At 52.1% G+C, this 22,741-nt stretch overlaps 3 protein-coding genes across 5 annotated transcripts in view; 1 reads left to right on the top strand and 2 right to left on the bottom strand.

Annotated features, from left to right (window-relative positions):
- Window positions 1–355: 355 nt before the first annotated feature.
- On the bottom strand, window positions 356–8,687 carry KLHL21 (kelch like family member 21). Its single transcript, XM_042478754.1, has 4 exons — window positions 7,225–8,687; window positions 6,035–6,440; window positions 3,311–3,383; window positions 356–2,514 (listed from the first exon to the last, which is right to left on the bottom strand). Exons 1-4 carry the CDS (start codon window positions 8,321–8,323, stop codon window positions 2,203–2,205), a joined length of 1,890 nt encoding a protein of 629 aa, XP_042334688.1. The 5' UTR covers window positions 8,324–8,687; the 3' UTR covers window positions 356–2,202.
- A 1,432-nt stretch (window positions 8,688–10,119) lies between these two features.
- Window positions 10,120–17,010, top strand: PHF13 (PHD finger protein 13). 2 transcript variants are annotated; one of them, XM_042478758.1, is made up of 5 exons: window positions 10,186–10,292; window positions 10,323–10,629; window positions 11,305–11,406; window positions 14,296–14,890; window positions 15,390–17,010. In XM_042478758.1, the coding sequence occupies exons 2-5, from the start codon at window positions 10,324–10,326 to the stop codon at window positions 15,614–15,616; spliced, it is 1,230 nt and encodes a 409-aa protein (XP_042334692.1). In that variant the 5' UTR covers window positions 10,186–10,292; window position 10,323; the 3' UTR covers window positions 15,617–17,010. The 2 variants fall into 2 exon arrangements, with proteins under 2 accessions (XP_042334691.1, XP_042334692.1); XM_042478757.1 differs by having other exon boundaries at window positions 10,120–10,629.
- Window positions 17,011–19,393: 2,383 nt separating this feature from the next.
- The window catches only part of DNAJC11 (DnaJ heat shock protein family (Hsp40) member C11), a 36,916-nt gene continuing 33,568 nt past the window's right edge, over window positions 19,394–22,741 (bottom strand). For both annotated transcript variants that reach the window (XM_042478755.1, XM_042478756.1), the window contains 4 exons: window positions 22,647–22,704; window positions 22,239–22,381; window positions 21,676–21,805; window positions 19,394–21,230 (listed from right to left, as the gene is read on the bottom strand). In XM_042478755.1, coding sequence (XP_042334689.1) covers window positions 21,205–21,230; window positions 21,676–21,805; window positions 22,239–22,381; window positions 22,647–22,704 — 357 coding nt within the window. In that variant the 3' untranslated portion in view covers window positions 19,394–21,204. The remainder of the gene's footprint in view (window positions 21,231–21,675; window positions 21,806–22,238; window positions 22,382–22,646; window positions 22,705–22,741) is intronic.

The raw sequence follows: 22,741 nt of genomic DNA, 5'->3' as shown, positions 1-22,741 counted from the left end.
CACTCCCTCCAAAAACCTCCATCCACCAGATGTTGAACCTCAGGAGGAGCCCTGACTGATTGAGGCTTCCAGGGGAAGGAAAAAGTGGGCACACACCATTTCAGAGCTTACCCTCCTTTCTTACCCAGCTGAGCTGCTCCACGGTCCGAATGGCCTCTCCTAGCCCCTTCCTCACCAGCAACAGTAGCAGGACTGAAGTCCCAAGCATCAGGAGAACAGGAATTCAAGAGCCGCTGCTGTGGAAAACCATCCGAAATGCCACATCCTCACTTTCACGGTGAAGCTTTGGGGCAGAGCAATGACAGAGGAAAGAAGCCTCTCTGTCCTCCTCTCAACATCTCAGAAGCAAGCAAAGTCTCCGTAACACACTTTTATTTAACACTTGATTTCCAAGTTCTAAAAAGATTAGGGGGAGGGGTTTTTAAAAATATAATACTTTTGCTTTAGTAAATATTACAGTACAGTAATTAAGGCTGAACACACAGCTATCTACATTAGAAGGTAAATAAATTAAAAAAGCTGTTCATCTGGGGTTGAGTGACGCCCAAGATGATCACAGATTTGGCACTGAGTATGACCCCCTCTCTCCAAAAACAATGCTACTTGTTGAACAGCCCAGCGCAAAACACTTCATTCTTAACATCTTAAGTGGTATGGAAAACAAGTTGTTGGCAGCAGCAGCAGCAGCAGCAACTCCAGTGTCTGTAAACAGGGACAGCAGGGCCTTCCTTCCCAGAGGGCAGAGGATTTGGGATTTGAGCCACAGAGGAGTGGTTGGCACAAGGCATGGCCTGTGGGTGGTGAAGCCATGGCTATTTGCTGCTGTGTATTTTTAAAATGGGACTTGGGAAATTTAATATTGTCATCTTGGAGAAACACTCCTAAGACCTGGCAGGTCTCTCTGAGGAAGCAGCGCCGGGTTGAGTTTAAGGAAAAATAAAAAATTAAGCCGCAAAGACTTTGGCAAGGAAGATAGAAGGCAACAACGTTCTCCCAGGAAGTTTCATTCACTGACTCAAAAATAACACTTCTGTCAAACTAAAGGCACCCAAACAATTTGGGATGTTTAGACCCACAGCAATGTCCATGAACACAGAGCTCTTCTGTAAATCACACCATGGCAACTTCTGTTTGCATATTGAGGCCTAAACCCTGTCTATAGCACACCCATTGAACCAATGAGGTTTGCCTGTGTGTTGATTCACTCTTCAAAAACTGATTCCATGGATTTTCCCTAGCTAAGACTTAAGACACACAATTCCAGTCCAAATGTCTTCTTTGCAACAATTTCATCTTCTCTTTCTCCAAGGCCCGGAACAGACTAGCTTATCACATACTGTTTGCAATACTATGTTAAGGCTTAACTTAAACGTAGGTGTTCTGGACTTCAACTCCTAGATATTCCAGCCAGGAATTTGGGGAGCTGAAGTCCAAAACACCTGGAGAACTAGTGCTCTGTGCTGCAATGGGAATGGGGGGCTTCAGTGCAGATACAACACACAGGCAATGGGAGAATAAGAAGGCCAATTTGGCTGCAATTCACACTGGCAATGGGCGTTGGAGTAGATGGAGACCCCTCTGACTCCTATGATCCTATGCCCCTTCTTTGCTGCCTCTTCTGCCAAGCCATGCAGCACTCAAAGTTAGCCAGACAGTCAGAGAGGAGAGACAGGGCACACCCTTTAAAGACCTCAGATAGGACTTCTATGATTCCTTCTGCTTATAGAAAGCAGATAACAGCCACAATTCTTGAAGCTTTTAAAGACCAGGTTGTGTGTGTGTACTTATGTGTGTGCATCCTTGTAGAACAAATGGCAGCATGAGAGACCAAACATACGCAACCTCTGAGAAAGCAAAACCAGCAGCCCCATGACTTTCATACTTGCGCAATGGCCTAACATGATTCCAACAACCGCTGGATCCTTGGGCCAGAGGGATCTCAATGTTCTCATAAGGCAGATGCTGTCGGGCAAGAGCTTCTGGGGTTCCCACTCTGAAGGGAAGAGCTGGGCTCCCAGATCCTATCCCTTTCCCACCACTTCCCAGTTAGGGTATGCTGTCCCCCTCTCTGGCCACACAGAGAAACTGTTTTGTGGCGAGATTGCCCTCTTCACTGGCCATGCCAAGTCTTTGCCCCAACCTCCAGAAGCTCTGTCAGAGTGATGGTAAACCCTTGGGGTGAGCAGAGGCCCTTTCCTCCTGTTAGCGCAACTCGTTCAGATTCCGGCTGTGCAGGTTCTGGTGGCGCTGGCGGCTGAGGCTGGGGCCATTGTCCAAGAGGGTCTCCTCTTCCTCTTCCTCCTCGTCCTCCTCCAGGCTCTCAGGCATGAACTGCCGGAAGATGCTGACACTGCTGTGCCAGAAGACTGGCTCTGGAAGCTGTGCGGCCACGCTCCACTTGCGTGTTTCCGGGTCATACGACTCCACCATCCCCGAGAGTTCAAAGGTGTTATCGTAGCCGCCAGAGACGTAGAGCTTCCCACCCAGAACAGCCAGACTGCCCCCAACGTGCACCTGGGGGAAGGGTGGAAGAAATAAGGATGATGATGATGATGAAACATCCTTGCTCAGCCTTGGAAACCCACTGGGAATCTTGGGCAAATCATACTCTCTCAGCCTCAGAGGAAGGCACTGGCATGACCTCCTCTGAAGAAATATGGACAAGGAAGGTCAACAGTATGTTTGCCATGACTTGAAGGTACATAAAAAACAAACAAACCCAGGGTGGTTTGTGTGTAGGACTAATGCTCCAGGAGACCATGCCAAACCTACTCTGAAGAAATTTGGCCAAGAAAACCAAGCTGTCACAGTCTGATCGCCAGACTGGGGCCCCACGAGATCAATGTTAGAATCCCAGATTAGCTGGGGAAACACTCTCTCAGCCTCAAGGGAAGGCCAGGTTGGCAAAGCTCCCCTGAATAAATCTTGCCTAGAAAACCCTAAGAGAACATCACTCTAACTCAGGGTTCACTTGAAAGCACATAGAAATAACAGCAATAATAATGTCTTAAAAGTGATGGATGTAAACATTTCTCTTTCTTGATCTTTTCAATGGATTCTGTTTTAATGTTTAAACTGCCTTGGATCCTACATTGGGGAAAGGCATTATCTCATTTAATTCTTAAATAAATTAAAACCTTTCAAGAAACTGGGGTCACTCAGTACTGTTTGCTGGATGCATTTGACAACATTCAACCTCATTCCCAGCCTTAGACTAAGTTCCTCCCTATTCAAAGTGCCAAAAGGGCACACACAGATGCATACCATGCTAGTGTTTTTGGAATTAGTGTGTTTTTCAAAAGAGGTTTACCTGGAGCATTGGGGGGATCTTGTCCCATTCATTCTTGGCTGGATTGTATACATCTACTTCAGCCGAGTCGTCTCTGCAGAGGGAAAGCAAAGAAAGAGCCAACTATAAATATATGGGCGCATCTCTTTTCCATCATGGGATGGCACTTTGCTTCATGCCCAACAGGATCCAAACCAGCCAGGCCTCCACTTTGTGTCCTGTGGCCTTTGGTACCAAAGATGGCCCCAATGCTTCCCCCATTGGCAGTCTGGGGGAAAGGAAAGGGATTTTACTCTGCAGCATCCAAGGGAAGGAGAGATTGTTGCCTTCAGGCATACCAAAGAAAATCTCACCCAAAGCACTCAGGTTTTCTCACATCTCCCTCCTAGCCACTTGGCAGTTGTGGGCTGCCAATCACCCAATATTAATACACCTCAGCTATACTGATGAACTGGAATGTATCCAGAGGAGGGTGACCAAGACCATCATATGTCTGGAAAGCAAGCTTTACGAGGTACAACTTGGGGAGCTGGGTATGTTTAGCCCAGAGAAAAGAAGACTGAGAGGCAACATGATACATCTATCTTGAAATATCATGCAGAAAATGAAGCAAGCTTGTTTTCTGCAGCTCCAGAGACTAGCATATGAACTAGTGGGTTCAAATGAAAAGAAAAGAGATTCTACCTAAACATTAGGAAGGACTTCTTTGCTCTCCTTTGGAGGTCTTTAAACAGAGACTGGATGAGCATCTCTCAGGAGTGCCTTAGTGGTGGATCCCTGCATGGCTGAATGGGGTTGGAATAGATGGCCCTTGAGTATCCCTTCCTACTCTATGATTCTGTGAAATCTCCAGTGTTTGCAGCAAGCCTTTCCCTCCTCCTTGCTTCTTGTCATGCAAAGGCCAGCTTGACAGCAGCAGGTGAGGAAGGCAGGAGGCTGGCTAGCAAAGAAACACACTTTGCTGACCCGGAGTTGCACAGAGAAAGCCTCTCGTTGCCAGCAAAACTGCTGCAAGCTCACAGCTGACATTAAACCCGAGACACAAGAACCTTCCTCCAAAGCCGTTTCCCCTTAATCCTTCCTGCTCCCATCTCGTATTGCTGCATTTCACCAACTGGTTCTAATGGGCAGATCTCTGAAAGCAAACCTGGGCATCTACACAGTAAAAGAGTCAAGGAAATTGGCGTTCAAACTAGTTTCGAGGCAAGTTTGAAGAGCCACGTCTCCTTCCTATAGAGTTATGGGATTTATCATTTTGGGAGGTACTTAGGAGACCAAGCTCTGAGGTCATACAATTCAGAGGAGTACATTGGAGAATGCCTAGACTACGTAATGCAGAATCCCCTAAGATGCAACCAGGGCAGTTAATGTGGCATTAAACTGTTGCAACTGTGCAGTACAGACACATGCTTGGGGACAACAGAAGGAGAGGCTTGCAGATCTTCCCTGCTCTTTTGTTGCAAGCAGGGACTTGGGAAGGACTGAAACATTTGCTGCCCTCCTCTCGGTCTCCATCTCCAGAGCTTGCAAAGCTGCTCTGGGGCCGGGGCAGGAATTTGAAATATTTCCCAAAGCTCACCAGCAGCTCCAACTGCAAGCAGCTGCTCCTTTTCACAGGGGTGCAGGCAAAGGAGGATGCCCAACATTCAAGCTGACCAAAAACCCTCACATGGAAACCTGAAACAGACTTCTGGTTCCTTCTGGGTCTGACCCTGGGGTGGTTTTTCAGCCCCAAATCCAGAAGCAGAACTATTCTCCCCTGCTGTTGCCCCACTGCACTTGGAGGCTTCCCAATGCAGAACCATTCCTGGGTAAATCCACCAACAGGGCCTTAATACCATGCTCAGGCCCTAAAGCCTCCACAGGAGTGAGGATCTGACTGCAGCAAATGGACAGAGATGGAGCCCAAATCCCCATTGGAAAAGCTGCAGCTGACCCCCAACCTCCATCCCTCTCTCTGAAAGTCAAGCTGAAAAGCAACAACTTTCAGGACTATTTTCAGCTGCCTCTCTGGGTCACGCGCTCCGACTGAAGGACTCCGAGGGCCTCCCAAGCCCTCCTTCCTTTCAGATAAGAAGAAGGTGGGTTGCAACCTCCCTCTTGGCCAAGGTCAGGGAGTCCTGCCTCCTCTTCTTCCTCCTTTCCGAGGATATTTTGCAAAGAGTCAGCCCAGCTCCTTGCCTGCCTCAAAAGTAATCTGAGCCTGTGGAAGCGTCCAGCAAATTGTTATTCAGAGGGGAGAGGAGTTATTATTATCTGCTATTAAAATATTTATGTCCAGTCCCATCTCTTCAGAAGTCTGGGCAGCTTACAATCAATTTGGTTTCAACCATTTAAAAGCACAAGCAAAAAGACATTTAAAACGCATGCTAAACAACTCAATTGGAAAACAAGACAGAATTTGGAGAAAGGGGAATTGCAAAGTCAAGCAGAGGTGGTTTTCACTGTTGGGGCTGAGCTTCCATGTCAAGTGGGGGACAATCATAGAATTGTAGAGCTGGAAGAGACCGCCAGGGCCATCCAGTTCAACCCTATTCTGCTATGCAGGAAATCTCCACCAGTCAGTCTGCTCTAGATGTCAACCCCAACCTCAGATACGTTAAGACTAAAAACCAGGCAGTGGAACCTTTGCCCAGATTCACCACATGTCTTCCAGGGTGTTTCCTGCTGCCCCTGCTCAGTGGGGATGGTTTATTTGTTGCAACAAGTTCCAAACCCAGAGGAGCACAAGTGCCTCTCTTTTACCTGACAAAGTACATCAGCCCACTGAGGGTGACTGTCTTGGGTGCAAAGGACCAGGGGGGCAGCTGCCCACAGTTGACAAGCGACCACAAGTCCAGCTCCGGGTCATAGCACTGCATGACCATGGTCTCCTTCCCGGCCAGGGACCCCGTGGCATAGAGCTTCCCCCGGCAGGCGGTGGTGGAGCAGTTGTCCATGGGGTAGGGCATGGGCTGGAGCGACTCCCAGGCGTCCAGCGTGTGGTCGTAGCGCTCTGTGCTGTCTGAGGCCACAACGTAGAGGAGGCCGTCCACCACCGCTGAGCTGTGGTACTCCCGGGCCTTCAGCATGGGCGAGACCTCCGTCCACTCGTTCACGCCCGAGTTGTAGCGCCAGACGCAGTCGTACAGACGGGAGCCATCGGAGCCACCTGCGCGGGGAACAAGGGGGCACCCGGTCAGTCCAGGGCGCATGGGTCTGCGTGCGCGCAAAGATTTAGCCAAACTGCCAAAGTGGATGAGACTTGGGTCCCATCAGAGCTCATTTTGTGTATGCAAATATTCCAAAATAGGAAAGAAAAGAAAAGGCCCAAAGGCCAAATGCTTCTGGTCCCAAGCATTTTAGGGAGGGAGAGAGGGTCAACCTGGGCCTTCATGTTGAATGCAAGAGAGTCCGTTAAAAGGAATAAGCAGTTGACGCTGGTGTTGTTCATCACCCCGATAACCCCCACCCCCCAGAGACACACACTTTTTGGAGAGGCATGAGGCCCCCTTCGCCAGTGAAGCCCCCGCTCCTTCCTTTGGGATATTTTTCATTCCCTCCCCAGCTGTTCTGGCTCCTGGCTGCAAGTCAGGCGGCTTGGCAGGTTCTTTATGGGAGCGGAGGTGCTGGCAGACAGAGGCCTGGCGGGAGAAAGGCCCCGTGGCCCAGGGGGGCGGCAGGGACCCCCTTTGGCCCCTCCCAAGGGCCCTTAGCCTCACAAAAGGCTGGAAGCCCTGGAAGCCCTGCAGCCCAGGGGCGGTGGGACTGCTCTCCCTGGGCTTTCACAGGCTGCCAGTTTCCATTCAGGGGGTTCTAGGGCAGGCTGCCCTGGAGCTTTGGACCCCGGAGGGCTTTAGAAGGACAGTTAGCCAGCAAGCCCTCCCCAAGGTGCCCCTCCCTCCTGAAGCCTCTGGGGCCCAAGGGCCCAGTCCTACTCTCTGGGGGAGCCTCACCGGTCAGGTAGAGGTCGTTGCCTCGGGCGGCGGCGGCGTAGCCCCCCTGCAGGGCCTCGGGCAGCTCGGCCAGGCTCCTCCACTGGCGGCTGCGGGGCAGGAGGCAGTCGAGGGCCAGCAGCTCGTCGCAGTGTCGGTCGCAGCCGCCCAGGCAGAGCAGCACCTCGGCCAGCCCCGTGGAGGGCCGGGGCCGGAGGCGGGGGCAGGGCCCGCGGTCGTGGCGGTCCAGGCGTCCGTCCTGGAAGAGGCGGGCCTCGGCCACCAGGCGCAGGCAGGCCGGCGAGCGGGCCACCAGCGGCTCCCCTTCCACGCGGGCCAGCAGCGCGAAGCGGCGGACGAAGGGCAGCCGGACGTGGGCCAGCAGCTGGGGCAGCAGCGGCGCCCGGGAGGCCGGGTCTGCGCGGAGCCAGCGGAGGGCCAGGCCCAGGGCGGCCTCCTCCTTGGCCACGCGGAGCCCGTCGTCACCCAGGTAGCCGGCCAGACGGGAGAGCGGCAGCGCCAGCAGCGCCCGCCCCAGGCCCCCCTCCTCCTGCCCCGGCTCCAGCTCCTCCTCCTCCCGGGCGGCGTGGCGGAGGACGCAGCGGCGGGCGGCGCGGGCCAGGGCCGGGCAGGCGAAGGCCTCGGCGAAGTCTTGGGCCTCCAGCGCCAGCGAGGGCTCCAGGCGCTCGGCCAGCCAGGCCCCGCACAGCGCCTTCACCGCCGGGAACTGCAGCAGGTCGGCCGCCCGCAGCAGCCGCTCGGCCAGCGGGCCCCGGGCCTCCTGCTCCTCCGCCTCCTGGCCCTCGTCCTGGTCCAGGGCCAGGGCCTCCCTTTGGCCCGAGTAGGCGAAGTCCAGCAGGCGGGCCAGGCACTCGGCCTCCACCCCGTGCAGCCGCACCCGCCGCGCCCGGGACTCCCGCAGGCCCCCCGCGAACATGGCCCGGAAGTAGCCCGAGGCCGCCGCCAGCACCGCCCGGTGCGCCCCGAACTCCCCGCCGCCCTCCGAGACCAGCGTCACGTCCAGCAGGGCCCCCTCCGCCCGCAGCCCCGCCAGGCCCCGCAGCAGACCGCAGGCGTGCCTCGGAGAAGGGCCCCCGACCTCCGAGGAAGAAGAAGCCATGCCGCCCCAGGGAGGCCCCCAGAGCTCCGGCCCAGGAACCCCGCCGCCGCCGCCGCCGCCTCGGCCTCCGGCTGCTCCTGGCCTCCTCCTCCTCCTCCTCCGCCCCAGGAGCCAGGGCCCGCCTCCCTCTCCCTCTGCTGCTCCTCCCGCCAAGAGAAGAAGGGACTTAAGGGGGAAAGGGAGGAGGAGGAGAGGCCCAGCCCCCTTCGGCTGCTGCCCTGCAGGAACTCTCCAGCAAAGCCGGCCCTGGAGCAGCAGCAGCCCCGCCGCCCCGGCCCCGGAGGCCCCGGCTCCCTGCCCTTGGCAGCCCTGGCTCCCTCTCCCTGAAAGACTCCCGGAGAGGAGGAGGAGGAGGAGGCGGGTCAGATACAACAACCCCAACCCGAAGGGTCATTCTCATTCTTCTTTGGAGGGAAAAGATGGGAAGGCGCATGCTGCCAACCTCTTTCTTTCCATGGCCCCAAGGCGGCTGCCAGACCTCCCCAGGGATGGCAGAAGAAAGGTGAAGGTGCTCCCGTCGCCCCGGAGGGAGGCAAGGGCTGGGCAGCGGGGGAAGAAGAGAGGACCAGGCAAAGGCAGCCGTCCCCAGAGCAGACCAAGGCTGCTCCTTCTTTCCCTGGCAGCCAAGATGACCAGGAAAGAGAAGCCAGGGATGCCAGGGAAGGTGAAGGCAGACTAGGAAGAGGAGGCGGCTGGCTTTGCAAGGCCGGCGCGGGGGCTGCGGAGGCTCCCCCTGAGCTGAGCTCAGCGCAAAGGCAGCCCCAACAACCACAACAGCCACAACCCAGGCCCAGCTCCACTCAGCCACAGGATCCCCACCCCCGCAAAACATGACAAGAAGCCAAACCTGAAATCAAAGGAACTCGAAGGGCCCCCGAGGATGGCCCAGGCTCTCGGGGCCCTCCACCGGAGTTGCACCCGGAGCAAGCGGCAGCAACTAGCCCCAGAGCTGCAAATAGCAGCGTCTCCTTGTTGCCGGGAAAAGGCAGAAAGAGCTTGGGTTCTTCCTTGTCCCTCACTTCTGGCAAGTTCCAGCTCCCTTCTTCCTAGGAACCTGGAAGCAGCCAGATGGGGCTGCCTTTAGTCACCAGCCACGGATTACCCAAGCCTGGCAGAGGAGCCGAGGCCGCCGCTCTTCCTTGGCAGGAGCCCAAGGGGCCACAAGAGGACCACTGCCCCCCCCCCGGGCAACACCCTCTTTGGTGGGCTTTGGGGGTTACTGCCCTTTGCTCTATGGCCAACATAGCTACCCCGGAATATCCATTCATAATAACAACGCGGAAGGAAATGAAAGCCAACTAAAAGGGAGCAGCAATAAGGGAAGAGCCCCCTGAATAAGAGCCAAGTGTGGGGCTGGGATTTGGGAAGGTGAGAAGCAGAGGAAAGCCAAGGGAGGGGCGCAGGGCAGAGGCCCCAGGATGGGAAGCCTGTGCCAGGCACAAGGCCAAGGGGCCAAAGGCAGGGAGCAGGAAGGACAGCTGCTTCGGGGGAATATGTTCTTAGGGTCATCCCAGGCTCTGGAGGCCAGGGTTCGAATCCCCGCTTGGCCTCTTCAGCAGAAGGCCATGGCAACCCCCCTCTGAACAAACCTTGCCAAGAAAACCCCAGGACAGGTTTGCCATAAGTCGGAAAGACCTGACATCCACTGAGGGGCCTTGTGCCAGTCACACTCTCTCAGCCCCGGAAAACCCCAGGAGAGATTTGCCTCAGGAGCTCATTCGCTGGAAACAACTTGAAGGCACAACAGCAAGCAGTAAATACTAATAATACTAATACTAAATGAGAGCCAGCATGGTGTAGTGGTTTGAGTGCTGGGCTACAACTCTGGAGGCCGGTGTTCAGGGCGATCTTGGGCAAGTGGCACACTCTCAGCCTCTCCCTCTGAACAAATCTTGCTAGGAAAAACCCAGGGTAGACTCCCCTTAGGATTTCATTAGTCGGAAACGAAAGCACCCAACAACAACCACAAGATGATGATGATGATGATGATGATGATGATGATGATGATGATGAGAGAGCAAAGAGACTCCAAGGCCCGGCACGCCGTGTGGCCGCCGTCTCGGCAGAGGACTACGTTTCCCAGCGCTCCCTGCGCAGAAAGCTTTGGAGGGGGAGGGATGGGCTCCTCTCCCTCTTGGCCGAAGGGGAGGGGCTGGGAGGCTGGGTCTCCCTCCCTCTGTCCCTCCCCCACCCCCACCCCTCTGGGGAGCAGGGAGCCTTCCTCCTCCTCCTCTTCTCCTCCTCCTCCTCTTCCTCCCTTCGCAGCCATGGACTCAGACTTTTGTGCCTCCCCAGGGCCCCCAGAGGTAAGTGGGCTCCCCAGAGGGAGGAGGAGGAGGGACCCCCATTTGCCCCCCTCCCCTTGGGTTTCTGCCTGACTTTTCCTGGGGGGGGCACATGGAGGATATTGAGGGGCTCTCCCTGGGGAGGAGGCGTGTCCACTGCCCCCCAAGTAGGGCTTGAAAAAGAGGGGGAGGGGAGGAACAAGGGGATCCTTTTTTGTCTTTTAACCCCCCCAACTCCAGCCGCTCCTCAGGAAAGGCTTCTTGGTCCTCTGCAAGCAAGGGGTCTTCTCTCCATGGGGGGGATCTTCTCCCTGCCCCACACCCACCTAAAGAGGGGGCTTGGCTTCTCTGTTGTGGCTCTGAGGGCAGGGAAGGGGATGGAATCCACCAAGCCCCCCCCCCCGAAAGAGCCTCCCCTGCTTTTCCTGGACCCAGAGGGAACCCCGGAGAGCCCCACCCAGCCCCCCTTCTGGAGCTCCAAGAGCCTTGTCCTCCTCGCCCACTTTGGGGTCACTGGGGGGAAACCGCTTGGGGAGCCCTTCCTCCCCAGGCAGAGCCTCTCCAGGAAGGACGGGGGGGGTCCTTGCAGGGGTCTCTCTGCCCCCCATGGAAACTTGCCCGCTCCTCTTCTGCCCCCTCCCTCCCCTCCCTGGCACCCGGTGCCCCTCTTGGGCATCTCTTATCTCTCTTGTGCAGGATTTCCCTCCAGGCTCCAAGCGACGCCGGACGGTGGAGGACTTCAACAAGTTCTGCACCTTCGTCTTGGCCTACGCCGGATACATCCCTTCCCCACAAGAGGTACCGGGGGGGGGGGGCCTTGCGGGAAGCCTCTGGGAACCATAGGCAGCAAGGGGTTGGGAGACAAAGACCCCAGAGGATGGGGTTGGGGGGATGATGCCCAGTGCAGCAGAGGGTCAAAAGGCCCATCGGTGCCCTTTCCGGTCCCCATTGTGAAGGAAACAAAGGAACGCCTACAGCCATCCTTTAAAATGTTCTCTTTCCAAACCATTGCCCCGGGTGAAATACAGCCCTGTCGAAACACCATTGGACTGCTGATCCCAGAATTCCTCAGCCTTGACCACAGGACCACTGGGAACTGCACTCCAAGCCCAACTCGCCAGACCCAGTTTGTGCGGCTTCCATTTGGTTCTGGACAGACAGAATTCCCCCAATGACTAACAACAAAGAACAGCAGTGACTGTGGGTGGATGCGGATTGTTGGTCCTAACGACAGGAGACCCACTGAATCAGTGGGGCTTACCTGGGTGTCGACGTCCCCCTCAGTAGGTGCTTCAGTGGGGATTTGGGCTCCGTATGAGGAGTTGTAGCCCCGTTGCTACAAAATAATGATAAAAATAGTGTGTCACCGTTATCCCCATTTCTCCCCTGCCTTCTTCCCTCCCCTGAGCGCCAGGTGCTTCTCTCTCCCTCCTCTGCTTTGCAGCAACCCTGCAAGGTAGAGCAGCCCAGGACAGGCAGAGTCTTCCAGACTCAAACCTTACGCTTTAGAATCATAGAGTTGGAAGAGACCCCCAAAAGGGCCTTGATCCAGTCCAACCCCCTTCTTCTGCCATGCAGGAAATCCAAATCAAAGCATCCTCATTGACAGATGGCCATCCAGCCTCTGTTTAAAGACCTCCAAGGAGGGGGGCTCCACTACGCTTCAAGGAAGGAGTCTGTTCCTCTGTCAAACAGCCCTTACTCTCAGGAAGTTCCTCCTAATGTTGAGCTGGAATCTCTTTTCCTGGAGCTTGCATCCATTGCTCCATTGTGTCCTATTCTCTGGAGCAGCAAACAAGTTTGCTCCCTCCTCAATATGACACCCTTCAAATACTTAAACAGGGCTATCATATCACCTCTTAACCTTCTCTTCTCCAAGCTAAACAGGCCCAGCTCCCTAAGTCTTTCCTCATAGGGCTTCATGGTTTCCAGACCCTTCACCATTTTATTTGTCCTCCTTTGGACCCATGGCTCTAGTTTCTCAATGTCCTTTTTTAATTGTTTTGCCTAGACCTGGACACAATATTATTCCAGGTGGGGCCTGACCAAAGCAGAATACAGTGGCACTGTTACTTCCCTTGATCTAGACACTATACTTCTATTGATGCAGCCTAAAATCACATTGGCCTTGTTAGCTGCTGCATTGCACTGTTGACTCATGTTCAACTTATGGTCTACTTTGACTCCTAGGTCTCTTTCACATGTAGTTTCATTCAGCCAGGTATCTCCCATAATCCTATATCTGTGCATTTCATTTTTCCGCACTTAATGCAGTACCTTACATTTCTCAGTGTTGAATTTCATTTTGTTAGCTTTGGCCCAGCTTTCAAGTCTATTCAGATCATTTTGAATCTTGATCCTGTCCTCTGGAATATTAGCTATTCCTCCTAATTTGGTCTCATCTGCAAATTTGATAAGTATGCTCCCAATTCTGTCAACCAAGTCATTGATGAAGATGTTGAATAGCCCTGGGCCCAGGACAGAGCCCCACTGGACACCCCACTGGTCACTTCTCTCCAGGATGAAAAGGAGCCATTGTTGAGCACCCTTTGGGTTCGGCCGGTCAACCAATTACAGATCCATGTAACAGTTGCCTTGTCTATCCCACATTTTACAAGCTTGTTTGCAAGTATGTCATGGGAAACCTTGTCAAAGGCCTTACTGAAATCAAGATCTACTACATCCACAGCATTCCCTTCATCTACCAAGATGGTAATTCTATCAAAGAAAGAGATTAATTTGTCTGGCATGACTTCTTTCTCTGAAACCCATGTTGACTTTTTGTGATTGTGGCATTGCTTTCTAGATGTTCACAGACTCTCTGTTTAATGATCTGCTCCAGAATCTTTCCTGGGATTGATCTCAGACTAACTGGAGGATCATTGTTGGGATCTTCTTTTTCCCCTTTTTTGAAGATGGGGACAACGTTTGCCCTCCTCCAGTCTGCTGGGATTTCTCCTGTTCTCCAGGAGTCCTCAAAGAGTATTATTGCCAATGGCTCCGATATTACATTTGCCAGTTCTTTTAGTACCCTTAGACATAGTTCATTTGGTCCTGGGGACTTAAATTCATTGAGATTAACAAGGTATTCCTCTACTATCTCTTTACTTATTCTGTGCTGAAATTCCTCTTTTCTGTCCTCTGCTCCATTATCCTCAGGTTGAGCATCCTTTGCCTTTTCTGAGAAGACTGAGGCAAAGAAGGTCTTGAGTAACTCAGCCTTTTCTCTGTCTCCTGTTAGCATTTTGCCATCTTCTCCATTCAGTGAACCTACCATTTCCTTCTTCTTCCATTTGCTGCGGACATATCCAAAAAAGCCCTTTTTATTGTTCTTAACCTCTTTAGCAAGCCTGAGTTCATTCTGCGCTTTAGCTTTTCTGACTTTACCCATACATGTGCTTGCTATTTCTTTGAATTCCTCTTTGGTGATTTCCCCCTTTTCCCATTTCTTCCATTTCTTATACATGTTTGTGGCCCAGGATTCCCGTTTCCCAGTCCGAGTCTCTGGCCACGGATGGAGGTTGTCCCTGAAAAATTGTCCTTTTCCAATTTCGATAGGCTGGGTTTCTCTTATGCCTCCCTTGCCCTCCGTACTCTGCATTTGGGGCTTACTATTTTAGCACTAGGGGTTACTTGGCTGGTATCTCATGAGTGAATGCCTGTCTCCCCACTTGTGTGACTTGGCAGGACCCCTCCTCCTGGAGCACCCCCAGCCCCCCAAACAGCACAGGGGGCACCGTCGACAGCGACAGCGGGGAATCCCGCTACGGCCACTTCCTCTCGGCCACCTCCCGGCCAGGGATGCCCCGGAAGAGCTTCAGCCAGCTCAAGCACGGCAGGTCCTTCTCCTCCTCCTCCTCCTCTTCCTCCTTCTACCCATGGACCAAGAAGCCCAGCAGGTTCCTGGCAGAAAGGAAGAAAACCGAGATAGTCCGGAAGAAGAGGAGGGTGATGCGGAGGGAAACAGCTGCCCCTCTGCCAGGGGTGGCATACCGAGAGGAGGAGGACAAAGAAGAGGATGAGCTGCTACTGGAAGGATCGAGGCCCTACGGGGAGCAGCCGACCAGCCCCTCTTCGGAAGGGGATACCCAGTCCTCCTCGGGGCACTACTCCGCCTGGGATTCGGACACCCCCTCCAATGCCTCTTACCCACAGATGGCACCGGCTGAGCAGAGCCTAGTCCAGAGGGTGGGGAAGCGCACGATCATTCGGCAGGGCAAGCAGGTGGTCTTCCGTGATGAGGATGGCAGCAGTGATGACGAAGACATCATGGTGGACTCTGGTAGGTCATTCCTGTAGACTAACAAAAATTACTGTAGAAAGTTTTGTTGCAAAACATCCAGAGTATATGTTGCTTGGGGGGAACGCCGCATATTTAATTTCCATAGAAATAAGTAAACACATGTCTCACTCACCATGTATAGGGGGAGAAGGCAACCCACCATTATGGTGCTGCTGAAAGGAGGAGGTTTCCTTTGCCACCTCAGAAGGCAGAACAGGAGGGGGAGGAGGAAGAAACTGGAATCTTGCTGCTGTTTGGAGGAAAATGCTTCCTTTGCTTGCTTAGAAGGAGGTGTGCAATGAAGAAATTGGAATATTAGAGCTGGCAGAAGGAGATTCCTCTGCTTGACTAGCTGCAGGGGATAATATTGGATGCAGGGCAGGGTATAACTATTTTCATACATAGTTGAACAAGTAGGTGAATCAAGCAGGCAGATGGTTTCTGTCGCACTCTCACCTAATGCATCTCTCTTCGCTGGCCCTTCCTCCTTCATCTGTAGATGATGACTCCTGGGATCTGGTGACCTGCTTCTGCCTGAAGCCCTTTGCCGGGCGGCCCATGATTGAGTGCCGGGAGTGCCACACCTGGATCCACCTCTCCTGCGCCAAGATCCGCAAATCCAACGTCCCTGAAGTCTACATCTGCCAGAAATGCCGTGACTCTAAGTTCGACATCCGGCGCTCCAATCGCTCCCGGATGGGCTCCCGACGCCGCTTCCTGGACTAGCCAGACCTTCCCCAAGTGTGTGAGACACACACGTAAACATACATATAAGCCAAACCCCAGACTGGACTTGCAAAACGAGAGGCTCACAGATGGTGTTGGTGGTGGAGAAGCAGAACTGGACGCTGAGGGCCCAGACAGCCTCTGGAAGAGAGCCAGCCCTGTGCCCCACTACCCAAGTGAGGGAGCCGGGGAAGGCAGAGAGGGGCCTGAAGTTCTGCCCGTCTCCTTCAAAATCTTCTTTTCTCCCAGTAGAAAAGCAGGGAGGGATCAGCAGGCTTCCCTACTAAGGGAAGGGAGTTCAGAGATGGGAACAGCCTGAGGTGTGTTTGCACTCTTGTACCATGGAAGCCCTGGGCTATCCTGGAATCATATGATGGAGGAAGGAGACCGGCCCTATTAGATGGTTTAGGGGCAGAAGATCAGGATCGTGCTCCATTTGGACTTGAGTTCCCATCCTGGCGAGCTGTGTTTGGAGGGCAGGGAAGAGGCAGAGGGGTCTTTCAAAACAGAGGGATGGCAGCCGAGTGCAGGAAGAAAGGAGGGCTCAGACTCAGGGGAAGGAAAATGGGGGACGTATTCAACGCAAACAGATTCCATCCCAGAAAGTGTCTGTGCACACAAGCGTGCAACACTGCCCTTGCAAGGATCCAACAGTGGTGTTTTGCACTTTCTTTTCTGTGAGAGAGATAGGGAAAAACCTCTGGTTGTCCCAGGAACATGCAAATGCCCAGTTGTTGGATCAGTAAGGAGAGGGAAAACACAAAAGGAGAGGTTGAAGTACTCCATGCTGGAATCTGGGCAAGGAGAGACCTTTGGACACTTCATATGAGATGGCAGAGAATGTCCCAAAATGGAGGGGCACTCAAGAGGAAGGAGGTATGGAACCTCCCCATTTTAACTGCTTACCCCTAAGCAATGGGGCAGATGTTATCTTTCATTGTCTCCTTCTCTTGTTGTGCTCATAACACCTCCATCCATTTTACAGAAAGGGTGTACTTTTGACATGATTTCTGAGGTGGTTCTGACTGGGGGATCTGGTTCCTCTTGGGCTCACCCCTTTGTCAAAGATGGAGACACAGCACCCCCAGGAGGCTGTGGGGTCCCGAGTCTTCAGGGTTTAAATGTTTGCAAAGCAGTCCAACCACTGAGGGACTGTGAAGTCCCAGAGCAAAAGGCGTATGCTATATTCAGAGATTCAGGTCTTCATTTGGCTGGTTCTTATTCCATCTTCTGAGCTGCCACAGCAGGTGGCAAGTCTGATAAGCCAAACTGAATGGCATCTTCACCAGGAGGATAAACACTGGGCTGTCTGGAAAGTTCACCCATGTACAATCTTCGTTGGAAAACTTTAATTTTTTTAAAAAAACATTAAAATCACTTGTTTCATGAGAGGAGGCAACTTGTCTGCTTTCCAATCTACAGGTTTATTTTTTTTTTTTAACAAAATCTGGGCCACGGGTGGGCAACTTGTAATGTGGACACGTGGCATCCAAAAGAGAGGGGCAAAGGGACAAGACTGGGAAGCTCACCCAAATGCCTTGCACCTCTATGTTGGGCAGAAGTTCTGGTGCAGAAAAAGACAGGGAGAGGAACCCTTCATTTCCCTTTTTGAGTCCAGAGAAGCAGTTCTGGCTTTATGTCAATGTGATATGTTGAGATGTACACACATACACATCTAGAAACAGAGTTGTGTGCCTTCAAAGTTGTTTCTGACTTCTGCCAAGCCTATCATGGAGTCCTCCTGGCAATTTTTTTTCAGAGACGAGTTGCCTTTCTTTTCCTTTCAGGGTGAGAGAGTGTGATTTACCCACGGTCACCCAGTGGGTTTCCATGGCCAAATGGGGATTCAGAACCTGGTCTACAGAGTCACAGTCCAGTGCTCACACCACTATGCCACATGTGCTCTCTTTTGAAAAGATAAGACCAAGAGGCAGTATGATACAGCCATCTTGAAATATCTGAAAGAATGTCCTGTAGAAGAGGAAGGGAGCATGTTTTCTGCAGCTTCATGAACTACAACATAAACCAATGGATTCAAATTACAAGAAAAGAGATTCCACTAAAAAGTTATGAAGAACCCTTTGGCACTACTAAACCTGTTTGACAATTGGATAGGTTTGATGTTGAGGGAAGCAGACTCTCCATCTTTGGAGATCTATATATACAGATTGGATGAGAGGCTAAGGCCACAGCATCCATTTGGGGAGGACAAGGCATTTTGCTTTGTGATGCTGAATATGTGCTTTGTGATGCAGAGCACATCTGCAGCAAAATCTGGGGTAAACAACTTTTCGTGATCCCATTATAGTTGAAGCTGATGGGAGCTGGAGTTCAGCAAGTCCTGAAGGCCAAGGGCTGAATAGGTCTCTCTGGCAATAAGGGCAAAGGAGTCTCACCAACCCAAGAATCATCTAGAGAGCTCTGGCTGGTCAGAGCATAAAAGGATATGGAGGGATACCTCATGAAGCCGCTGGCTTCTCTTGGATACCTGCAAGAGCAGTTGCCCATTGAAAGTGGAAGAACAGTCCCAGTCCTAGCTAGATCTGGTCACCCATTTGCCCTGGCATCTGCTTTGAAGAGTCATCACAGCCTCTAGAGCAATACCAGTGGCCTGAGCATGTGCAAAGTCCTGCCCTGTTACTTCCTTTTCACCAATATTTTCTGTACAGTTTCATTGCATTTCTTGCACGTATGTAGGCAGAAAGAGGGACAGAAGGGGGTGACCTGTGTCCAGCCAATTAAAGCAACTGGCAGCTTGCATTTCTGCAAACAACCTCCCCTCATGTGGGAGGGATCACTTCCAGGTCAAAAGGCATCCTTTCCCGTCACCCTAGCAGCCATCTTTTTTGAGGGCAGTGCTCAAATTAAACCAGAGGTTGGCTTTAGCAACTGGCAACTTGGGAAGAAATGCCCAGGCGTCACAAGGAAGGACAACCCCCACCTACCCAGCGCCAGTTTTTCTAGGAAACATCTGCCCGGTAGATGGCACTGTTCACACGGAAGCCGGAAGAAGTGCCAACGTAACCATCTCTGCCCCCTTACCTCTATGCTCATTCATGCACTTCCCCATAGACAAGCAGGGAACTCACTTCTGGGTTACTGCTGGCTGCATGTGAAGAGCAAAAGGAACAAATCGATGTGAAAAACACCAAGACAGATGGGTCTCAAAAAGCAAAAGCAGCCATGCTGGTCTACACATGGTTGGGCAATATGTTTATCAGTATCGTATTAACATTATTGCCCAACCATAGTTTTTGAAGACAATGAAATACTTTAGACATGGCACAGTGCTGGATTTCTGGGCATGAAACTCCTCATTGTCTCTAAAAGACTAATAAGCAGAGAAGAATTTTTGCAGCATCCACACCCAAAGGGTCTAAATACCCTCAAGGCACCAGTTTCCCTCTCATATTGGAAGCTAAGCAGGTCAGCCCTGATCATCATCAAGGAGGGCCTGAGAACTTTGGTTCTCCTTCTTGTTGGACTCCAGTAATCATTGACCAGCACAGCCAAGGATCAGGAATGCTGGGCACTGCAGTCCCACATCAGGATGTGTGCAGGAATCCCACTCCAGAGCTAGTCCATGAAACCTCTTACAAAAACAGTGTTGGAGGGGGAAAAGACACCCAGGCAAGTCCACAGAAATCACATCCTTCAGTCTTCACAAGGGATTAGAGACAAACTAAAGGTAAGACCCTTCAGCCCCTGTCCAAAAGACTCCAAATCCCGCAGCAGAGATCCGCTCCATCCCTCACGCCCAATCAAACAACCACCAGCTCTTCTTCCAAATGGGTCACTTTATTGTCCTTATTTGTTATGGGAGACAACGGAGACCCCAGCACCCTCATCAGTGGCTCCCGCGCATAACAAGGACCCTAGCCAGATGGGGCAGGCGACTGGAGTGGGGAAGAGCACCACTGCCGGCTCAAAAGCTGCAGGATCAAGTGGGGTTGGGTTTTGCCCTGAAACAACACTCCGAACAAAGCAGCCTCTCTCAATTTTGCTCCTGATACTATTGTGGGTATCAAACCAGAATGCAGAGTTTTTCCAAGAGGGATTAGGATGAGTATTACCATTATTATAACCATACAGAGTTATTTTTATTTCATCAGCATTAAAGGAAGCTTGGGACAGTACCCACCTGGAACAGTAACGGGGTGTGTCCAGGCAAACTGACATGAATGAAAACCTTTACTATTTGGCTAATGAAAGAAATGGACATGTTCGGCACACAGTTTGGGTCAAGGCAAGAAGAAATGATTAATTCAGCCAAAGAATGGAGGTGAGAGGGAGACACGGCACCTCATTTTAAGGAGAAAGGAGAGGTGCAACTGGCAATGCCTGGGCACCTTGGCACCCCTGATCATTTTGCACAGGGAGATGACTAATGGACTGCCAGTTTGAGAACAGGCTGAGGATCATAATCTGGATCCAAAAAATAAAAGTAAAAATAAAAAATTAAGAAGATAGCAGTTAATACAAAAAGAAGATGGGGTGGGCTGTGAATGTGCTGTGTGTGTGTTTTGAGAATTCTCAGTTGCTACAGCACCTGCCTTGCTGTGTGCACCCCTCCTCCCCGTGTGCCAGGAGACCTTGCATAAAGTTAAGGAAGGCACTCTGAAGACTGACCAAGAGCAAACCCAGAGCTTCCTGCTCTTCCTCTTCCACAGCCACTTGAATGCTGCTGCCGCCAAGGACAGAAGCGAATGAGAGGCGCGCCTGCAGGCCTCCACCGCTGCTGCTTCCCAAGGACCAGCAGCACCCATAGGTGCTGTCAGAACAGAATGTTAATACTGACACAGAGCAACTCTTACCTGAACCTTTCTGATTTGGGTGCTCTTGTGTTGTTTCCATTTGCCCTCTCTACTCACATCCTTTCCACTTTTTTGGGTCAAATAACCTGGGTGGTTAATTTTAGCTCGCTTCCAAGCAAGATTCCTGTCCTGCTCGGAAAAGGGACAATGCGACAGAGAGACCACTTTTGGTTAACACATCACACGTACATCACACACACACACTCCCAATCTCCCTTCAGCAGTAACAGGTGCTGGAGACACCATGGTTGGAAGGGGCTGAGAGATTCAAAGACAGGCTGGCAGCCAACCTCTGAAGTCCATTTTTGATTTGGAACGCCTGCAAATGCCACACTCTCTGCATGGCCAGCTGGCAACAGGGCATGCCCAGAGGAGATGGCAAAGGTGGGTGCCTGATTCAACTTCTCCCCATCTGACATTTTTTCCAGCCAAAGCAGCCCAAACCCTACAAGAATAGGAACAGCCATTCCATTACATTCGCTTCCCCTTCTGGCCTCCCCTGTCGTCCCCTCATGGGCTCATGGCTGGATGGGCCTGGCCCCCTTCCCGGGTGCTGCCTGCGTTGTCCTTGGGTCACCATCTTGTCAAAACCACTTCCTCTCCTTTTTGTCCCACAACATAATCGGTGTAAAACCACCTTCTCTGCAGTTCATAAAGTGTCTCGGTCGATCCAAAGACGCAATTCGATCCAGGGAGGAAAGATGGGTGCTGTTTCTATCGGTTCATCACCCCCTGGTACACAACCCCAAAACTTGCTGCACCTCTCCCTCAGGATTAGCTGTCTGCGTCAATTCGATGAGCTGTTGGGGCAGAAAAGGGGGAAGAGGGATGGTAGGAAGAGATAAAGAAAGGAGACCATGTTTTATAGAAGCAGATATTGGGAAGACAAGGTCCACTGAAATAAAATATTATTCGGAGGTGTTAGAGATTGGCTGCCAATCCAAGGCCTTTGTGGTAGATGAACTATGGACATAAGGCCTGCTTCAATGGAAGACCGGTTTTGTGCATCTGTAACAGAACTAGACACACACAGAGAACCAGACTGATAGAGTGACCCCAGGAGGGGCTTCAATTCCTCCCGCTCTCACAACACCACCTCACTCAGGAGTGGCCAACAGCAGGTGGTCCAGGGGCCAATTTCCTATCCTAGGACACAATGGTGGGGGAAGGTACAAGGATATGAGAAGGAAAATCTGGCCAGGAAGGGGAACAGCCCCTACCCACCCTCTTTTTCTTGCTACTCACATTGCTTTGGTATCCGAAGGGCCTCGTTGTCAGATGACATCACTTGATGTAGGACTCCACGAAACTGGTAGAGCACCTTCAGGCTCTTCTCCTCCCCGATGCAAGGGTCATAGAACCCTGGCAGGCCAGCCTGAGCAAGGGAAAGGAGGGCAGTGTGAGCCAAAGGCAAAGGCAGGAGAAAAACATGCACCCACATGAGCCATGGGACAGGTACCACACCAAGGTGGAAATAATGCTTGCCAGGGCAGTTGCAACACACCCTCACAGAAGACCACGCAAGGCTGGCACGTTTCAGCTCCCACTTGCAAATCTCTGTTTAAGAGATGTGTGTTGGCCAAGTCTGAAGTCTGATGCAAAGGCCCAAAAAGCCAATGCAATCCTGGGCTGTGACAACAGGAGTATAGCATTCAGAATGAGAGCTGTAGTACTGTCATTCTATTCTACCTTGCTCAGAAAAGGCCAACCAAAATGCCAAAAGCAGCCCCAAGTCTGTTACACCTAAGAGAGGTGAGCTGCTGGGGTAAATCTCCCCACCCACCCCTCAAAACCACTGGGATCCTTACTTTAGATGCTTCCGTGAGAATCAGTTTGGAGTCCTTCACCAGGCACTGGAGGGGCACTGTCACGTCTATGACCTTTACTTTCTCGTTCCTCTTACTCTGGTCGTTGACAAACTTCCCATACCAGGCGTTCACCACAATCAGGCCTGTCATGAACCACAAACATTAAAATCAACAAACAATTTAAGCAAGATAGAAACATATTAAACTGCTCAGACAAATTAAAGACAGCTTGAAAAGGCTAAAGGAGTTTTAAAACCATGCTTAAAAGTAAACGAGGCTCCAATAGAAAGCCATGTTTTGACCAGGCACCAAAAAGGTGATGTCAGGAGCATTAGAGAACTGAAGGCGGCCTCTGCAGCCACCTGGATCCCCCAGAAAAGCAAGAAAAGGAAAACCAACCGCTCTTACCCATCCTGGCTTCTTCGGCCTCAATTATCCTCCGGACAGACTCCTGCATCAACCGCACCTACAAGAGGGGACAGAAGAGAATGCGACACCTGAGG

This window comes from Sceloporus undulatus, chromosome 7 (assembly GCF_019175285.1).
Source record: "Sceloporus undulatus isolate JIND9_A2432 ecotype Alabama chromosome 7, SceUnd_v1.1, whole genome shotgun sequence".
NCBI lineage: Eukaryota > Metazoa > Chordata > Lepidosauria > Squamata > Phrynosomatidae > Sceloporus > Sceloporus undulatus.
This window is presented reverse-complemented; position numbering and strand designations above follow the sequence as displayed.

What these genes read in the sequence shown, in the direction of transcription:
- KLHL21 (XM_042478754.1), bottom strand. Translation starts at nt 8,323, where the DNA reads ATGGCTTCTTCTTCCTCGGAGGTCGGGGGCCCTTCTCCGAGGCACGCC. An exon ending in CAACGACCTCTACCTGACCG is followed by an intron (nt 6,441 to 7,224) that starts GTGAGGCTCCCC and finishes TTCCCCGCGCAG; the next exon opens with GTGGCTCCGATGGCTCCCGT. An exon ending in GGGCTGATGTACTTTGTCAG is followed by an intron (nt 3,384 to 6,034) that starts GTAAAAGAGAGG and finishes TTCCCTCTGCAG; the next exon opens with AGACGACTCGGCTGAAGTAG.
- PHF13 (XM_042478757.1), top strand. Translation starts at nt 10,294, where the DNA reads ATGATGATGATGATGATGATGATGATGATGATGATGATGATGAGAGAG. An exon ending in CCTCCCCAGGGCCCCCAGAG is followed by an intron (nt 10,630 to 11,304) that starts GTAAGTGGGCTC and finishes TCTCTTGTGCAG; the next exon opens with GATTTCCCTCCAGGCTCCAA. An exon ending in AGACATCATGGTGGACTCTG is followed by an intron (nt 14,891 to 15,389) that starts GTAGGTCATTCC and finishes CTTCATCTGTAG; the next exon opens with ATGATGACTCCTGGGATCTG.